At 40.6% G+C, this 19844-nt stretch overlaps 1 protein-coding gene across 1 annotated transcript in view; it reads right to left on the reverse strand.

Moving 5' to 3' along the window:
- Positions 1-19844, reverse strand: part of Unc13c (unc-13 homolog C) — a 413338-nt gene that overhangs the window by 86137 nt on the left and 307357 nt on the right. Inside the window, exons 19-22 of the mRNA XM_052714363.1 lie at positions 18432-18558; positions 12350-12446; positions 10953-11096; positions 4723-4800 (exon numbers count right to left, since the gene is read on the reverse strand). Of these exons, the coding sequence (XP_052570323.1) occupies positions 4723-4800; positions 10953-11096; positions 12350-12446; positions 18432-18558 (446 nt within the window). The remainder of the gene's footprint in view (positions 1-4722; positions 4801-10952; positions 11097-12349; positions 12447-18431; positions 18559-19844) is intronic.

The raw sequence follows: 19844 nt of genomic DNA on the forward strand, positions 1-19844 counted from the left end.
CCTAGAACTTCATACATGCTTTGCAAGTGCTCTTCCAATCGAGCTATATCCCCAACTTACCATATTCTATTTTGTAAAATTTTCAGTTTTGAGAAATCAATTAATTTCAATTCTCTGGTAATTTTGCTGTTTTAAAACCAAAAGAGCACCTGCATTTCTTTTTTAAATCTAAGAAAAGTTACAAAAATTAAAAAAAAAACTTTTATTGGAGTCTCTAGTTATCAATAAAACCCGGATTCTATTGACTCAAGTCCCTTCACTATCTTGCTCCTGCTCAAGCATGCTCCCCTTCTCATTTCCCCCTTTGCTTTTTTGGGTCTGTTTCCATCATTTAGGTTAGAATTTTCTCTCCTAGGTGTCGACTTGTCTATCATCTACTTTGCATTTATTTTATAAGACTTTCTATTTAGTCGTTCTTTACTGTCTTTACGAGCTAAATGTAAGCACAGTGCATGCTGCTGCGGCTTCTGGTGAAGCGTGCCCTGTGCTTGCATGGAATGTGTACTTAAGCATTTGAGTTGTTTCTAGAGGTAGGAAAGGGCAATGGAATATAAAACTCTGTGACAAGACTAGGTGTCAATTTGGAATTAATTTATAATCAGAAAATAGATTTTGGCATGGTTGCAAAATCATTGGGTAGTTGCTACACATTGACTCTAAAGAGTTAGTGGCTGAGAGCTGGAGATGACAGAGGCCGGAAATGGATGCATCTTCCAAGTGGCTGGGAAGTAAGCCAGTAATGAATCAGAAGGTCAGACAAAGGACTCATGGGACATCAAAGAGGTGTTAGCTCTTATCAGTGGAAAGATTTTATTATTACCTTAACCACATCACAGACCTCTGAGAGACTTTGTACTTGACTCTTAAAGTGACCACAATCTAAGTTTGATTTATGGAAACAATTTTCAACTTTTATTCTGTTCCCTGGATTCCGGCTACTTAAATATTTTATTTTTTAAACACAGATAACTGAGGTTTATATTCCAGAGTTTCCAGTTGCTGAGCTGGGTGCTCTGGACACAGTTTTGAGGTCCCCATTCCCCAAGTCACAATCAGCACTCCTTGATGCAGGCATACTCCATTCTATAGATGTATTACAATTTTCAGTTTTACAGGGGAATTCAAACTTTTGTGACTCCACAAATGGAACCCACAGACATTTTCAGCTGGAAAATATGGCAGAAAGGCAGGTATAGGAAATGTGTCTTGGATTTGGGAAAGCCTACCAGACAGAAAGTCAAGGTCAAAGTATGACCTTGGCATCTTATGAGAAGTAGACGACTACCTGGTAGACGGCTTCCACACCTGCTCCCCCTGGGCCCAAGTTAGCTGAGCCCTTCTGTGATCTTTTTGATGTCAACATTTAAGCCTATTTTTCTCAGCACATGGTACAGGACTAGAGTAACAATTCTTTATATAAAAGCTATACACCAAATCAAATATGATCATTTCTGATTTTAAAGAAGCCAGGAAGAGTAAAGTGGACATAGAAAGCTGGACTCATTCGGCATAATGGCTACTCACCCCACATAAAGGGTGTGGAGAAACAAGAGATAGAGCTGAGTTTTCTAGATAAGCATAGAGTTGAGTTTTCTAGGTGAACATAAAGCTTTCCTCTTTTACTAACCTTTTCTTGACTCCGAAAAGCTCCAAATTCACTGTTGTTACATTGACTTATCAAATCATTAATAAGAACTAGGTTATTGCTCTATTATACCTCAAATATAAGCATAAAACAGCCTGATTCTAACAATTCTGTAGTCAACGAGTAAGAATAAATAAATAGATGTATAAATAAATCCATCCAGGCAGGGCACATGCCTAGAATCCCAGAACTGGGGAGACTGAGGCAGGAGGATTCAAAGTTCAAAGCCAGCATGGGCTATGTAACAAGACACTGTCTTAAAAAATTGGGGGAAAGAGGAGAAATACCTAGTAAAAGGAACATTGTCTGAATCTAATTCTATTGCTTACTGAAGAGTTTATGAACATGACAGAATAAGTTTGGGTATAGCTGTAACTCTGTATGTGCACATTTTGATTTTACTTACAAACATATTGTATACATTTTAAGTTATCTTGAGAACAGTTGTAAACCTCAAATATGATGAAGAAAGTTTTATTCAGACCAGGGGCATTCCTATATGACTAAAATGCTTGAGTTAAAAAAGAGACAATCTCTAAAATAAATTTAGAGATTTATTGATTTAGGAAAGGGTGATCTGGCATTGGTTGGAATGGGAACAAAAGGCATGAAAGTGGTTTTGAGCCACTTTAATTTAAATTGCCACAGTAAGATGGGACCTGACAGTGCACGACAGTGATACTAGCACTCAGGACGTGAAGGCAGACGGATCGGAAGTTCAGTCGTAGTTTATGGCAAGTTCAAGGTCAGCCTGGGCCACAATAGGACCTGTCTCAAAAACAATAATAAAATTGTATGTCATGCTATAAAAAAAATTCTCATTTGGACATTTTGTTTAACTGTGGGCTTTAATTCTGACCCCTGACACATCAAATGTTATGCTCATGTCTTTTTGAAAAATGTCTTTTATTTACTTAGCGTGCGCGCGCGCACACACACACACACACGAATCATGGTGCTCATGTAGAAATCAGAAGACAACTCTAGAAGCCAGTTCTTTCCTTCCACCATTGCTTCTATAATGGAATTCATGTCATCAGGGTTTAATGGAAAGTGACTTTACACACTGAGTCATCTTACACATCCTCATTGTTACACCTGAAATGTCTGTCTTTAAATGTTTCCCACTACATTTGCGGATGACTGAAAACCATACGATGACCATATGATAACTTTCAATGTTTTTGAGACAGGGTCTCACTGTATATCTCTGGTTGTTATGGAACTCACTCCATAGACCAGGCTGGTCTTGAACACACAGAGATCCACCTGCCTTCCTCTGCCTCCCTAGTGCTGGGATTAAAGGTATGTGCCACTATGCCCATCTTATGGTTTTGATCCTTATGGGAAATCTGTAGTGTGTGTTTGTAATCACTGGAGGCAAAGCCATGTATTCATTCCATGTATTCATTCAAGATACCTTGATGAAATTACAGTTATTTTAAAATTCAACAATAGAATTCAAAGACAGTGGAGACTGCTGACTATGATGAAGAACAGATGCTGAGCTATGGTATTTACACAGGCTTTTAATTAACTATAAAATTTCATTGGAGGGGGGTGCTGGAGAGATGGTTCAGTGGTTAAGAACACATACTGCTCTTGCAAAAGATCTGAGTTCAGTTCCCACCACCCACATTTGGTGGCTTACAACTGCCTGTGACTTCAGCTTCAGGGCAATCCGATACCCTCTTGTGATCTCCATAGGCACTGCATTCATATGTATAAACACACACACACACACACACACACACACACACACACACACACACACACACCCTTGAAAAAAGTTGATTTTGAAATATACAACTCCTATTTGAAAATTATAAAATAATACAATAAATATTGACTTATAGTTATCTGAGGGCTTTTCCTAGGATTCAGAATCTAGAATGTTAGCATGTGAAGTGAAAGGCTGCCCAGCCTTTTAGGGGCTGACAGAAATCAGTCATTTTACAGCCAGCTTTCCAAAGACCTATCTTGCCATCTTAATAGAAATGGAGTATTTGCTGAAATTACAGGACACTCTTCTGATTTGCAGAATAACACTGAAGGCATGCATCATCTTTTAACCTTTAAATGAAAATAAATGCTTCCAACAAGTAAATATTCTGCCTGTTAGAGGGCTGGCAGGAAATCAAAGGTGGCTGGAAATCAGCGCTGAGATTGTCTGAAAGTTGTAATCAAATTTCTGAGTTGCATATTAACGGAAGGGAGAGAGGTGTCTAGTGGAATCTTCCAGAACCACCAGGGCTGACTTGTCTTCATGAGCTGTCAGCTGGAGGTGAGTGGGGTTGCTGCTGCCCAGCTCATGATTCTCTTTCAGTCTTGCAGACTAGTGTGGACTGCTTTTCATTTTTATTTCTATTTTTGGAAGGGGGAGGGATAGCTTGCTCTTAAAAACCCTGTGTGTGTTTCAGTATTACCCTTTTTAAAAATTCCCTCAATGTTGGCCACACATCATTTCTCTGAATACTAAGGATAGAAAGAAGTAAGAATACTTTCCCTTTACATCAATTCACTCTCATTATATTCCAAACAGCTTCAGTTCATCTTGACTTCCTTTATGCCTTTTGCTGAGTAAGTTGCAATATTGCTTTAGATTTTATACGTGTTTCCTGGATCATCACAAAACAGGGAGATATGGATAATTCATAGGAGGAAGCATCATTGCCCTGTATATTTATTCCCCTTCTCAATTGATCTGAAAACCAAAAGACTAAATTATACTTGTTTTAGGGTTGGTAAAAAAGCAACAGTGGTTGATATCAACACTCTAGTTATGAACTCCCTTGCTCTCAGCTCCAGTGCTTTATGAGTTTGTGTATCTTCAATGGTTTATCATCTCATTTCTTACAACATAGAAAAGCATAATTCTGCAAGTACTGGCCTTCCATCTAATCTTGCATGGAAACCTGCTCAGGATGGCTGGAAAGGCGTACTGGCAGTGCCCTGAGATCTCTAGCTTTTGTCATCCCTTTTGGAAACAGACACTGATGATCTCTCTTCCTTAGTTGATGTTTGAAAACACAAGTCTCGACTTGGGGACATTCACGAGCAGGGTTGTTTCTACTTACCACAGTCTCCTTATCACAGTATGAGCTGAAGTCACTTGATACAATGGCAGCATACTGGACCAGAACCTTATTGATGGTCTGAGAAAGAGAATATGCAACACACTTCAGTAAACTGAGTTAAGTATGCCATCTCACAGAAACAATATCTAGGCTAAAGAGAACCAGAGGTTGGTTCAATCCATACCTATGTCCAAAGAGAAGTCACAAATCATTGCATGTGTATGAGTTTGTCAGAGTTCTGAATGGCATTTCAAATATACCACACAGATCCAGTCTATCAGAGTATAACCCACTCTATCCTATAGTCATTTTCTAAGGTTACTCAGAAGATACACAGGCTGTCATGTGGCAATCTCTTCCCAGCTTAGGGACTTAATGGCTCATGATATCGAACACTTCCCCATCTATCTCACTGGAGACTGCCAACTTGGAGTTCTCTCTGAGGCTTTCTGGCTTCTAACTCCTCTTTGTCATCTCATGCCAATCACATTAAAGTTATTTGCAGTGGCCATTTTCTCAGCTTTCTCCTTAATGCCTCATTTATAAGAGAGGTCAGACATTCTTATAACACCACTCAGCAGTGATTCCCTTCAGTAATAAGAAATTACACTGTATACTATCACACACTACTATCCAAGTGTGAACACTCAGCTTTTGTCATTATATTCTCTCCTTCTCTATAAGCTGCTTGCTTACTATTATTCAGCAATGCATTATTTATTGACTGTTATTTAGTAGCACATCATTTGCTAAAAATGTTGTCTACTCACTTCTCTTTTGTACTCAAATTTGACATTTTCTTCCTTTCTCTAAAACTACTTGTGAGCCTCTGAATGACCTTTGCTTCTATTAATTATGGAGAAGAGAGAAAAATGAACCAACTCTGTTAATTAAATGTATTATAATTGTATGAAGACATACTGAGGAGTTTGCATTCTTCAGCTTTTATATTCAGATAGAAGTAGCATGTTAACTGTGGATATCATCTTCTTAAAAAAAGATAAAGCAACAGTAATGATTAAAATATGTCATTTATTTGTAGAATAGTCAAAGACTCAAACTATCTCCTTTTAAAATATATTTCTTTGGGTTGACGTCTCAGAAGGTATGAACATGCATTTGTCTACAGGACTCAAGTTCCATTCTGAGCACCCACATCAGGCTACTCCCAAACATCTGTAATTCTAGTTCTCAGGGATCTGTCCCCCTCCTCCTGTTATGACATCTGCAAGCACACCCAGATGCGCGCGCGCACACACACACACACACACACACACACACACACACACACATGCTCTTTTCCCAGTGGTTCACAATTCACTGGGAGAGATATTACAAAGAGTTAAGCTAAGGGAGGAATATTTAGCCCACAGATGGAATCCACCAAATTTGACTATAAACTTGTTTTATTGACTTTTAAGTTCACAATAAGCAGCTAGAATTAGGGATAATGTGTTGACAGGAGATTGATGCGTTACAGAAGTACATGGTACTGAGATAATGAGAGTCAGTTTAAATAGAAATTTGGCCTCAAAAAACAGAAGATCTCATTAAGCAGTAGATCAATAAATCCACAGAAACAGAAGGCTGATTAGACAGAAGTATCTTCCAAGTGAAGCTGTTCATATTTCCCTTTAGATGCCATGCTGAGCGACTGTGGGATTTCCAGAGAGTGTTCGCTCATCTGTGCTTGTGAGCTCAACTCTCAATGCACAGTTTCTTACTGACAGTGCAAACTGTGGCAATTATCTTACCCTGTCACCCAAACTTGTATGCACAAGCCATAGTCCTCATGTTCCAGCTTGCTGTATCTCAGACCTAACATGCTGGGGTGAGATGGATGGAAAAATACCCTTCCTAGCTCAGTGTCATTTAGAAACTCAGATGTCTGCTCAGTGACTTGTTAAATAGCCTGCTTAACTTGTGTTTCTGGAGAAGAAAGGTATGCCCATCTATAATTGTTTTCAGTGAATCCCTCATGATGTGCTACTTTGATCTACTTCAGAGGAAAACACTACCCCTTGTCTCCCTGGTTGGAGAAAACTGGTCCTGACTCTCACACTCACTAGCCTACTGATGGTAACAGTTAAAACACAGGATGGGCTATGAGTGAGGAAAAGCAAGAGTCGTATTGGGTGTGGCTAGAGACCATATACCTATGGAGCTGTAGAGTACTGCTGTAACAGCCCTGAGGATTCTGGACTCCTGCACCAATAAATTTGAGTAAAAATCTTCAATGCACATTTGAGGGACAATTTCAATTTTATTCTAATGTATTCACTAAAATAAACCAAATCTGGTCATTATTTCTTTACTCCAAATTAGCGGCTGCTTAGGGCATGCTTCCTAAATCATTGCTTCTGCAAGTGTGGCTCTGGGAACTGTCATCAGCATTGCTTGCAAATGGGGAGATGCAAATTCTCAGATCCTGCCTCAGATCTGTGCAGTCAGCGCCCCTGGAGCCATCTCCAGCAGCCTCTGTCTTCAACAAACCACCTTCGGCTCAGTAAGTTGCATGTCAAAACTTTAGGATCATGGTCTCAAGGAACTGGTGGCAGGGTAGAGGTCACTATTCAGAGAGAAGGTGCTGGGGAAAGGAATCCCAACCAAGGTGTGGTTTTACCTTTAAAGCATTCTGGGCTGTAGAATCAGTAACAGTCAAGGGATGGGGAGGGATGAAGGAAGTGTGTGGCGGGGGGAGTACTCAGGTGGGCAGCCTCTAGGTGAATGTCTACATCCTGTTCATAATCAAATACAGTTTATATAAAGAAGTAATACCGGATGGTAAAAGGTTAATGCCACAGAAGAACAGATAGTCAAAGAACTCCAGACATAAAAACATGGAGTCCTTAATGGGATTGTGGCTGTGAAATAAGAATCTGTGACATTTAAGGGATTGACAGATGACAAGACTATTCTCTGGCCTTGGAAAGTTCTGATGTGACCCACTGCCACTACTGGTATACTGAAGGGGGTGGCCATTAACATCCAGCAAAATGCTATGATCTCCTGAGCTAACATCAGGTCAGCATACCTGGTAGGCCCATCTATTGCATTGTTCTTAGTGTCTGCAAGTCAGGAATTCTGGTTCAGAGGCTTTCTTTATTCATGGTGTGTGTGTGTGTGTGTGTGTGTGTGTGTGTGTGTGTGTGTGTGTGCGCGCGCGCGCGCGCTCACACGTGCATGCATGCATGTGCATGTAAGTCAGAGGTTGACATTGTAAATTTTCCTCAATTGCTCTCCCCAACTAGATTGGCAGGCCACACTAAACACTATGTCTTTAAATAATTTTTTTTAATTTATTTTAACATAACATAAATCTTATGTTTATGAGTGTATGCCTCTATGTATATATGTGCAGTGCCCACAGAAGCCAAAAGAAAGTATCAGATTCATTGGAACTGGGTTATAGGAGGTTGTGAGCCACCATATGGCTACTGGGACTTGAATCTGGGTCCTCTGCAAGGGCAGCCAGTGATCTTCGCCACTGAGCCCTGGCTCCAACCCCCACATTTCTTTATAGGATTTAACCGCTTGCACTTGTCCAGAGCAGTAGGACAGTCACATCAATATCCAGTTCTGATGTATCAAGTTTACAAACCGTCACAGACTACATGTCTCTGTGTTACTTTCCTGACATGTGCAGATATTTTGTTTTTGGTACCTGTATAGCTGAGTGCACACTTTAGTAATGGTAATCACTCCCATGAAGCTCATTTTAAATGTCTGTGGATATCATTAGCATCTCTTATCAGAAGCAGGTATTTTAAAACTTTGTGTGATTTCTGTATAGTTTGATGCAAGGGGCCAAGAAGGGCAGGATCTTTAAGACTAAAGGCTACACCTTATGTTAAAATGAAACAAAACAAAACTCAGATAGTTTGTTGTTACTGCAAGATATGAATTATACTGGCTATCAACTCTCATTCTTTATTAACTCTTTTACTTAAGGTACAATTTGTAGATTAAGAGGCTGATATTGGTAATGGATTTGAATGAGTTTTTCTTTTATCATCATGTAATTAACTGTTTCGGCCTTTTATTTTTTATTTCCCTGTAAGTCCCTGTGAGAGTTACAAAGAGTTAAATGGTTTCCAAACAATTCTCAGAAAATAGAATTTCTTTTTCAATGCCAATTATTAATTGCTACATTTCCAGGCAATGGTTTTCATTGTTGTTACATTATTTACCTATAAGAACTGGACGTCATTAGGACGTCTAATTTTCCAGGGATTAAAAAATGCTTTATTTAATTGAAATTTTTGTGGTATCCAAAAATCTTACAGTTCCTCTGTGACACGTGTAGGATGCTAGTACTTTTCATCTTGCTTAGACAATGCGCTTTCCTATGGACACTCTTTTAAAACCTCTTTTGTGGTTCTCCACCTGGGTCTCACACTGGGCCACTTTGAGAAGTGCAGCAAGGTCAGAGCTGCTGGGGATGAAGTGGGACTGGGGTCCCAGCTCTTCAGTCCTCTCCGATCTTTCTTCCCCGAAAACTTGTTTCAGACACTATCTTCCTACTGATCACATTATGCTCCTTTTGAGGGGCAACTATCTAATATTTAGCTATGAGTTTAGAAAGGGCTTTGAGAATTTTAGGGAAAATTCTATAGATTCTACCATATTAAGAAATTATAATCACCAGGAAAATCCTCTCTAGGAATGACCCAAATAAATCACTCTCAGCTAGTATCTTAATAAGCAGCGTTTTCTTAGTTATCCTAATCAACAAAGATGTGTTTAACGCATTTCATAGCAGATAAATCCTGTAATAGAATTTGGCTGACAGTTTTCCTGGAATCCTTCATGGGGTCCTAGCTGTCGGCCAAGTCAGGCCCGCCATTTTGACTCTCTCTCCCATCTTTTCACATCGCACAGCTAATTTTCTCACTTAGCTCTTTGAGCCTTCTAGGACCCCTGCTCTCCCCTTGTCAGCCATCTCAGGCAGGAGCTCTTGAGTCATGCAGTAGTGAAGAGGTCTCTCCAGGGTCACCTAAGCTGTCTGGTGTTCCATGACCCAGAAGTAAATCTCTGTGAACCATGGAGCTCATAGACGTATTTGTTACCACAGGATGATCTATCCTGACACAGTGGAAGAGGAGACTGTCTGCTAGAAGACATCCTCCCTAATTGGAAGAAAATGTAAACCTTCTTCTGAGAGGCAGGGCCAATGACAGGGTCAGAGATGAACCTCCCACTCACTTCAGTCTGTTGGGGGATAATGACAAATGAAGTTATAGCCATGCTATGTTTGTAGTTAAGAATAGTCACACACTCAGTGAGTGTGCCATCTATTGTGAGCTGAGTGGTTTTCTCAAAACTTGACAGTCAAAAGATCTAATCACTAGGAGCACAAAATGTGACAGTCAGATAGAAAGTCTTCAATTTGTTTAGAGATAAGACCTTAAAAGGGCAATTAAGTTAAAATGATACCTCTAGGGTGGACACCATAATGCAATTGGCAGGTTTCTTTGTAAGACAAAAAAAGAAAATGGCTACACAGAGGCACCAGAGAGCTCAGAGAACAGTCCCTGTGAGGGCACAAGGTCTCAAGTCCGCAAACTACAAGATCTCAGGAGAAACCAAATTCACGGACCCTGAACTGTCAATCTTCCAACTTTGGGAAAAGGTATTTCTGCTGTTCTAGGATCTCAGTCCATTGTATTTGGTTACAGCAGTTCTAAACTAAGACCTTACATGTTTCACAGTTTAAAGTGGGGTTTTGGCATTTCTTAATTTTCTAACAAGACAGATATATTTTTGTGTTTATTTATTAAGAGAATAAAGTTCATTTCTTTATGCCTGAGATCCAGAAAATACATGTTCTTTCATCTTCTCTGATAGCTTGATGATTACATTTGAAATTGCTGTGGTGTAAGGTTTTAACATTGTCAATGTGAGTTTTTTTTTTTGAGTCACAGATTATGCTTATTCATGATAACACCCTCAAAGCAGTAGCCAGGTGAGTAACTGAGGCCATCGGAGAGCTCTTCTCAAATGAACATCTGGTATCACCTCATCAGCCCAGAGCCCAAACAGTATTTCCCTCAGGCAGACATGGAAGTGTGTAGCCACACCCCCAAATTATTAAGTGTAACACAACTACCTTGTTTCAAAACTCTAAAACCTGGGCTGCATCCCAGATGGCACCAAACCCTAACCCTCTGACACAGCAGAGATGTATAGGTTGACTTTGTTCCAGAGAAGGCACACCCGATACAACTTACCTTGGCAAACCTTCGCATTAAGTGAGATAAGGCTTCAGGATTGGGGCATTCCAGTTTCTTAATGATCTCAAAGCTCTGGTTAAGCTGAGCAAAGACATCAACCACGGAACAAGAGAAGAGGGCATGATCCGATGTCTGCTGGAACTGAGGGGCGAGAAGAAAGATTGTCTGAGCAAGGAATGGGGGAAAGGTGCTTCACTACATTTCTAAACAACGGATCCTCTCACACTTGGTCCTTGAGTTGGAGTTGAAGGTCAATGAGGATGAACTTTCCCTATAAGCACCCTATAAACCTGAGAACTGAAGTGTTATATAGCCCGTTACCCGGTTGGAACCAAATCACAGGGCAGAAATGGGAGAAGCAGACAGTTTTACATAAGCCTAGGCTTAGGGAAATGGAGAAAAAGCTCAAAGAAAACCATTCCTATTTCTTTTTTTAAATAATTTATTTATTATTTTATATACATTGGTGTTTTGGTACCCTAGAACTGGAGTTACAGATAGTTGTGAGCTGCCATGTGGGTGCTGGGAATTGAACCCAGGTCCCCTGGAAGAACAGTCAGTACTCTTAACCACTGTGCCATCTCTCCAGCCCTCATTCCTATTTCTATAAGGGAATGTTCTAATGGATTTAAGTTGTTATGGGTGGAAGATTCCCACACTTGGTAGAGTTGCTATCATCCTCATCCTCATCCTCTACAGACATATTGTTTGACCTCTTTGACCTGCGAATCTATCTTTTCCTTAACAATCAGCGTTGGCAAGGCATGGTGGTGACACCTGTAAGCCCAGCATTTGAGAAGCTAAGGCAGAAGGATCAGGAGTTCAAAACCAGCTTTGGCTAATATTCTGGGTTATACACCATTCTCAAGAGCAAACCAAAACAACCAACCAGTGCTGGTCCTCACAGCTCCCTGGTAGCATACTCGTCTTAAGAAAGGAGAAGTTATCATAACTGCCCATCTCTAAGATTTAAAATACCATGTAGAAGGTAGCTATAAATTAGACATAAGGGCTATGTTGAGTTACATTAAAGTATTTCCTTCTGCTAAAGCATGGGTCTTTGTGTATGTGTTCAGAGGTCAATGTGGAGTGTTTTCCTCATCACTCCTACCTGATTTTTAGAGGCTTCCATGAAAGCAGAGGTTTTATATGAGCCAGGGGATTTTGTAGAGTCAGACTTAAACAATAAAAAAGAATCTTGGGGCAAAGGAATGATTGATTTCTCTTGTTTTCCTTTTTATTCAATCAGCTCTTCCAACTTTTTGAAATTGTGTTAAATCTGTTTGGGACGCTGAGGAATTAAAATGAAACTAAACTAAAGACAATGTGCCCCACACTTCCTGCTTGCTCAGAGGTGAGAGAGGGAAATGAATCCTGGCCATGTCTGGACTCACTCCATCTTTTTTGTCTCTTCCCAGTGCTCCGTGAAGGAACTCCATGGACACATCTTCATTTTCATCTAGCCACTGCATGACAAAAGGCTCAAACCACCTACAAAAAAATAAACAAATATGTTACCTCCCAGGACGTCATTTGCATGTGATGAACAGCTATGTTGCTCTGTATGAGGGAGATTCAGGATCAGAAATCTCTTTTGCTTTTGTTCCTTTACAGAGGGTTATACTTCATCAAGTGTTTGCTTCCTCACCTCCAATCTCTCTCTGTACTCTCATGCTGCCTCAAATATACTTAGTTCCCAACACCCACTGGGCAAGTCCCTCCTATTCAAGATTCAAATTCCTATGGACTGTAGACCTCCTGTGCTGAGTCTCCAGATGTGCTATCCCATCCCATAATTCCTTTCCATTGAGCTATGTAGACCCATCAATCTGCAGGCAATCCGCTTTACTTTCCAACTTCTTAAACACCCGCTGTGATCTACCTGCTTTGGTTTTTGTGACTAGTCTGAGGTAAGTTTCAAGGCTCTTTTTTCACAGGGATGCCCAGTTGATGTAGCACTATTTATTTAAAAGTCCATTCACCAGGCAGTGGCATACGTGTGGGTCCGTCTCCAGACTACTTTGTTCTCTTGGTACATCTATACCTACTAATGTCCCGCTCTTCCAAAACTGCACCTTTTAAATAGGTCTTGGTGAACAATTGTGTAGTGCCCCAGCTTTTAAAGTTTGTCTTCAATGTCACCTGTTACTAGGGAAGTCTAGACCTTGAACTCAATGAGAAGCTTTGGAAATGTTATTGATATGATCATACTTCTTTAGCCATTTTCTTTTTTAAAAAATTTTTAGAATATTTTAATTATGTGTGTCTTTGTGTATGTGAGTGCAGTGTTTGGAGTCCAGAAGAGGGCATTGGATCCTCTGAAGCTGGAATTACAGTTTTGGGCCACCTGATGTGGGTGCTGGGAATTGAACTCTGGTACTCTGTGAGAGTAGTATGGACAGCCTTGGACAAGGCTGGCTCCTGGGCTGTTCTTTGCATGTGCACTCTTATTTCAAGTACTCTTAACTGCTGACTATGACTCCAGCCTCCTTAGTTGTTTTGACACTGTTTTTTTTAGGGCTTATTTTATTTGATTAAGATAGATTTTAGCTGGGCATGGTACTGCAACCCTTTAATCCCAGTACTCAGGAAGCAGAGGCAGGTGGATCTCTGAGTTTAAGGCCAGTCTGGTCTACAAAGTGAATTCCAGGACAGCCAGGGCTACACAGAGAAAACCTGTCTCAAAACAAAAACAAAAACAAAAACAAAAACAAAACAAAACAACAAAAACAGTAATTTCCTTCTATTTTTAATGCAGTGATTATTTTTTAACTAATTGTACCATTTCTCCTGTTTTCTCATTTTCTAGAACTCAGGTTTTTGTACCTTAACTGTACCCACTGTTTCCTGTATCTTTTGTCATTGTTTTGGACATCATTTACTGCTTTTATACCCTCTCTTTATATACAAGCATTCCCTCTAAATCTGTGGTCATGCTATTTTTGTGCCTTTTGTGCTCTATATAATTTATCGATAATCTTATCTGTTACACTTTAAGTCTTACCTCAGTTCTATAATTTCTAATTCATTCTTATAGATTAAAATGTTCTGTTAAAACCCCAATATTTTAAATCATAAATCAAAGTCTACGACTGATAATATTAACATTTGTGTTTTCTCTTGGGTTCCAGATGTTTGGGTCCTCTGGTGAGGTGGGTCCCTATGTTTTTGTTGGATGTTACATTGCTGCCTATGAAGGATTGTTTCTCCCCCTTTACAAGTTTTGTCTGTTTTTTGTGTCTGAGTGTCTGGGTGTTTGTTTTCCTGTATGCCTGTGTATAGCATGCATGCCTGGAGTCCATGGAAGTCAGAAGAGGGCATCAGATCCCTTGAACTGGAGTTACAGATGACTGTGAACCATCTGAGAACTTAACCCAGGTCTTCTGCAAGAGCAGCCAGTGCTCCTAACTGGTGGGCCATCTCTCCAGGCTCGTGTGGACCTTTTATTGATCACTTACTCCAGGGAGGATTTAAGTTTTCCCTTAGAGAGGGCACTCAGGGAGAACAGCTCCCTTCGGACAGGGCTGACTCCTGAGCTGCCCTTTTCACGTCTGCTCTCATGCCAAGGACAGAGCCCTCCAGAGTACACTGAGAGCCAGGGCAGTTTACAATGCACCCTCCACCCCTGCAAAGTCTGAACCTCTTACTGCTGTTCCTTGAGCACAGAGGGGCTGCTAAAGTCTCTACTTAGTTAATAGAACCTTGGTGCCCACTTCCTACTTGATGGTCGTCTTCCTCAGTCTTCACACATATATGTAAATTATGTGTGGGAAGTAATTCAGATCCCCAGAGACCACGTAAACGCTGCATGGGCAGCATGGCTGTATGCTCTTAATCACAGCACTTAGAAGGTGGAAGGGGGTCATTGGAGTAAGTTGACAAGTTGGCTAACTCAGTCTTTGAGGTAAGCTCTGGGATCAACTGAGAGACCTTGCCTCAGTGAATAAGGTGGAGAGCTATGGAGGAAGACATTAAGTTTCCAACCTCTGGGAAGATACTCATGGAGTCTTGTGTTCATTTTCCTGTCCTTCCCTTTCCCTGGGATTTTGGTCCTACATGGATAATGAACCTTCTTGACCCTGGACACCAGCATTTGCTTCTCTCTAGGGAGATTGCTATAAGCTCCGAGCTATTGGCTGCATGTTTAATCTCCAAGTCCGCAGAATTGCCAGTTGGCCCACAGACTTGAGTGTGGAACATGGACAAAAGTTAGTGTTTGCAGACTGTCTTTTGTATGCTTCTCCCTTCTCAAGGAGACTAATTCTTCATTCACAGCTGCCTTAGTTGCTCTCTGACTCTGTTTAATCTTGCTCACTTTGGTAGCTGGTGTTCAGTAAGCATGAGTGTGATTTTAGCTTAATGTAATAAGTCTAGACGGCTAGAAGCAGACGTCTGGCAGACAGCTCCTCTGTTTTACTTCCCTATGCTCAGTCAAGATGCCAGCAACTGCTCTGTGTGCATTTACTTCATGTCCAACTCTTTTTTCATTCATTTTCCCTCATAACGTTTTCAGTTGCACAAATTTTGTAAATTCTATCTTCAGAATTTTTCTCCCATGTGTCTTCAACCCTTCCTGTTCTCATTTCAAGTGCTCTATATAATAGTAAGCTTTTAGAATATAGGACATAATTTTATAGTATTTTGTTTTTAATTTTTTTAAATTAGTAAGGTTTCTATTTGTAACAGAACACATGGCTTTATTTCATTTTATTATTAACTCTTTTTTTTTTTTTGGTTTTTTTCAAGACAGGGTTTCTCTGTGTAGCTTTGCACCTTTCCTGGAACTCACTCTGTAGCCCAGGCTGGCCTCGAACTCATAGAGATTCACCTGCCTCTGCCTCCTGAGTGCTGGGATTAAAGGCGTGCGCCACCACCGCCCGGCTTTATTATTAACTCTTATAAAGTATATATATATATATATTGATACATGCTCTGAAATATGCATACCTTGTAGAAAAGTTAAACCAAGCTAATTAGCATAAACAACGAATAAGAACAAAGCCTATGTAAAAAGCCATGGGAACCCCACTACTTTGTATGCTAAATTAAAACATTCATAAACATACATTAACCAACACAGTTATAACATTTGGAGCCAGAACACATAAGTCAATTCTTAGCAATTTTCCAGAAGTTTTATTTTATTATTTTGTGCATGTGGAAGTTGGATGTAGACATCAGGTGTCTTCCATCATTGCTCTCCACCATATTCATTGAGGCAGAGTCTCTCAACGATTCCAGAGCTCACTGACTTGCCTAGTCCAGCCAGGCAACTTGTTCTAGGGATCTTCTCTTTCCAATTTCTAATTGCTGGATTTACAGGTGACCCTCTGTGTCCATGTGGCATTTACATGGGTCCTTGGAATTCCATTCCTAACTTTGGAGTAGCAAGTGATTTGACTACTGAGCCACCTCCCCAGCCCAATTCTTAGAAATTTTCAATCAGATAACGTGCTGTCATGGAGTATAGCCACTCTGGTTTATCATAGCTCTTGAGAGTATCCCTCTTAATTGACGTCTGCATCCTGTGACCTGTAGACTGTGTCCTGTGACCCACAGCCTGCATCCTGTGACCTGCAGCCTGTATCCTGTGACCCGCATTCTCTCATGCATCCTATGACCCGCAGCCTGAGTGCTGTGACCCGCAGCCTGCATCCTGTGACCCACATCCTCTCGTGCATCCTTCATGATATAGAATGTTAACTTGTGTCACCATGCTGCTCCATCTCGTGTTCCTCTATGAGGAGATTACACTGAGGCTGTTAGTATCCTATCATTACATTGCTCATTAACTCCTAAATCTCTGCTCTGTCCCCTAGTCTCTGTTGCTTCCAGTTCTCATGATGCCTAATGACTGGTACACGCTTCACAGCATCAATTTTTATCAGTCTAGTTTAAAGCTGCTTTTCTGATATCACTTCCTACTGATCTGGGTACAATACCTTAGACTCCACTAGAAAAGCAAGAGAAGGTATCAGAGCCCATGGAGTCCAAACTCTCAGCCTTCATTTCCGCATCAGCACTTTCTTGTTTTTTTCTTGACCTAATCTGATTGAGTTTTTCAAGTCTACAATAGATGCTGCTCCATCTGGAGACATTGGTCCTTCAAATGGAGTAACACTCTTCTTGTGAACTGTTTATACTCTTTAAATGAGCTTGTTTCATTTTGCTCTGCTTCATCATAACTTTTGTGACTATCAATATTGCCTGAATACACACTGCTTCAGGGTGAGGTCTTTATCTTCCACACTAATCTTCTATAGACAAGAGTCTGGAAGACTCCTTTGACCAGAATCAAATAGAGTTCTGGTGCAGAATACTCTCCAAGTGGCTGTAGGATTACAAATGTATTTGACAGACGTGGATGGTTAATCTCAACTGTCAATTTAATAAGTTCCAGAATCAGGAGGCAGTTGGGTCTCTAGGTGTGCCTCTGAGGGAGCCTCTTCATTTGGTTAGTTGAGGTGTGAAGACCCACCCACTGTGGGAGGCATCATTCCCTGGGCTGGGACGCTGAACTGTATAAAATGGAGGAAGTGAGCTATGTACAAGCATTCATCTACTTTTTGACTGTGGATATGATGTGACCAGATTCCCGAAGCACCTCCTCTGTGACTTTCCTCCACTGATAGAGTATAGCCTGGAACTGTGAGCCCAAATAAGAAGTCTCCCTTACATTGTTTCTGTAAGGTAGTTCATCACAGCCAAGAGAAAAGAAACTAAGACAAAAAAAAAAAGACCTCATAAAATTAAAGTGCCATTGCTAAATAATCATTTCTACTTCAGATACATGAATTTCAAAGAAGGTTCTAACTTGTATTAAAATGAAAGTCTGATTACCTATAAGTCAATAAAAGCACTCCAGCATTTTTTCCTTTTTCTCACTTCCCTATGTGTGTGCTGTGTATATGTGTAGATGCATGGTTTCACATGTGTTTGAGCATGCATGTGGAGGTCCACGGCTGTTGCTGGGAATCATCCTCCCTTACTTTCCCGCCTTATTCACTGCAGCAGACCCTCTCAACCAAACGCAGAGCTCACTGATATGGCTCGTCTCACTAGCCAACTTGTTCTAGGGATCCCCCATCTCTACCTTCTGACAGGGCAGCCACCATGCCCAGCTGACATTTTATGTGGGTTTCTGGGAATCCAACCATTGGTCCGCAAGCTTGTGTGGCAAACGCTTAAACTGCTGAGCTATGTCCTAGCACTGTGCATTCTAGCACTTTGACAGGAAATGATTTCATCATCTAAACCAGGGCCCATCCTATGTTTCCTTCTCTTTGAATATCTGACTTCTGAAATATGCCACACCATCCTCATGGCCTCAGAGACGTGCAAATCTTCCCACAGTAGTTTTACTACAGAGATGTCTGCATTCAAATGAGAAGTATGTGAAGAGTCTTTACAACTCGGCTGTGATTTTGCAGCACTGTGAATTCAGGACAAAGGGGGAGAGTGAAAATCACTACTTACAAGGAATATTCCGGAACAGCATCCTTGAAGGCAGGAAGTTCTCGTACATACTCATTATAAAACCATTTCACTTTGAAATGCAAATTCATGTAATCGGTGCTCTTACATAACCGCTGCTTCTCGTGTTCTGGAACAGATAAAATCACACAATTAATGAAGTGTGGCTTGCAGACAATGCCACTGGGTTCCAATTGACCTTTATTATCAGTATTTCTCTAAAGAAGAAAATTGTGTATTCTAGCCAAAGTTCATTGCTGAAGGCAGCCCTAACATTCCGTAGCATGCGAAAATAATTTTGAAGGGACAAGAAAGATGGTTCCGTGGTTAAGAATGTTTGCTGCTCTTACAGAGGACTGGAGTTGGGGGTCATAGTGTCCATGTTTGGTGGCTCACAACCACATGTAATTCCAATTCCAGGGGAGCTGACACTGTTTTCTGGTCTCTGAGGGCACCTACAGTCATGTGTACATACCCATATACAGATACACACATAATAAAAAAAACATAATCCTGGATCCTGCCAGGGTAGGCCAAGTGATTATATGAAATGGCTTGAGTATTCTATTGTGTCTCAAATTGGAAAAAGATGAGAATTTTTATGGAGAAAGACTAACAACATAGTAAAACTTGCATTTATCTGGAGGCTCTCATCCTTTGGCTGCTTTTAGCCAAATACACAGTGACAGGAAGAATTAACACTCTAAGGGATCAAATATGACTTAAAGTAGAAGTCATAATCGTTGATTAACATGGGACAATGTAAAACATGCATGGGCAGTTCACATCCCGACCTAGTTTTAACATTGAAAGAATTAAGATGGTTGAGGATAGAAGAATATATTTAACTTCTAAGCCATATTATTTTTTAAATTTCCTTGGAGGAATTTTCTAATATGTGGATTAAAAAGGGAAGCCTAATACTGTTTACAGGATATAGGCATATGGGGCTGGGTAGAAGAGACATACAGAACACTGCTGAGTGTGTATATATGTGTGTGTGTGTGTGTGTGTGTGTGTGGTATATATGTGTTTATGTGGGTATGTACACATGTGTATACATATGTGTATGTATGTGTATGCATGTGTGGAGGTCAGAGGTAAAAGTTCATGTCTTCTTTAATTGCACTTGTTTTACTGAGACAGGGTCTCTCACTGAACCTGGTGCTTATTGATTTGGTTTGACTGGCCAGGGAGACACAGGGATCCTTTGTCTCTGTTTTCCCAGGGCTGGGATTACAGACTCTTAGCAGTGTTTCTGGCTTTTCTCCTGGGTTCTGAGGATCTAGACTCAGGTCTCATGCCCCCACAGCAAGCCCTTACTAACCAAGCATTTCTCCAACCCTGGAATATGTTTTACTCTGTTCTGTTTCACTAATATGAACCTGTTGACCAAGTCTGGCAGCAACAATAAAC

The sequence above is a fragment of the Peromyscus californicus genome, unplaced genomic scaffold, assembly GCF_007827085.1.
Source record: "Peromyscus californicus insignis strain IS unplaced genomic scaffold, ASM782708v3 Scaffold_11__1_contigs__length_118956290, whole genome shotgun sequence".
NCBI lineage: Eukaryota > Metazoa > Chordata > Mammalia > Rodentia > Cricetidae > Peromyscus > Peromyscus californicus.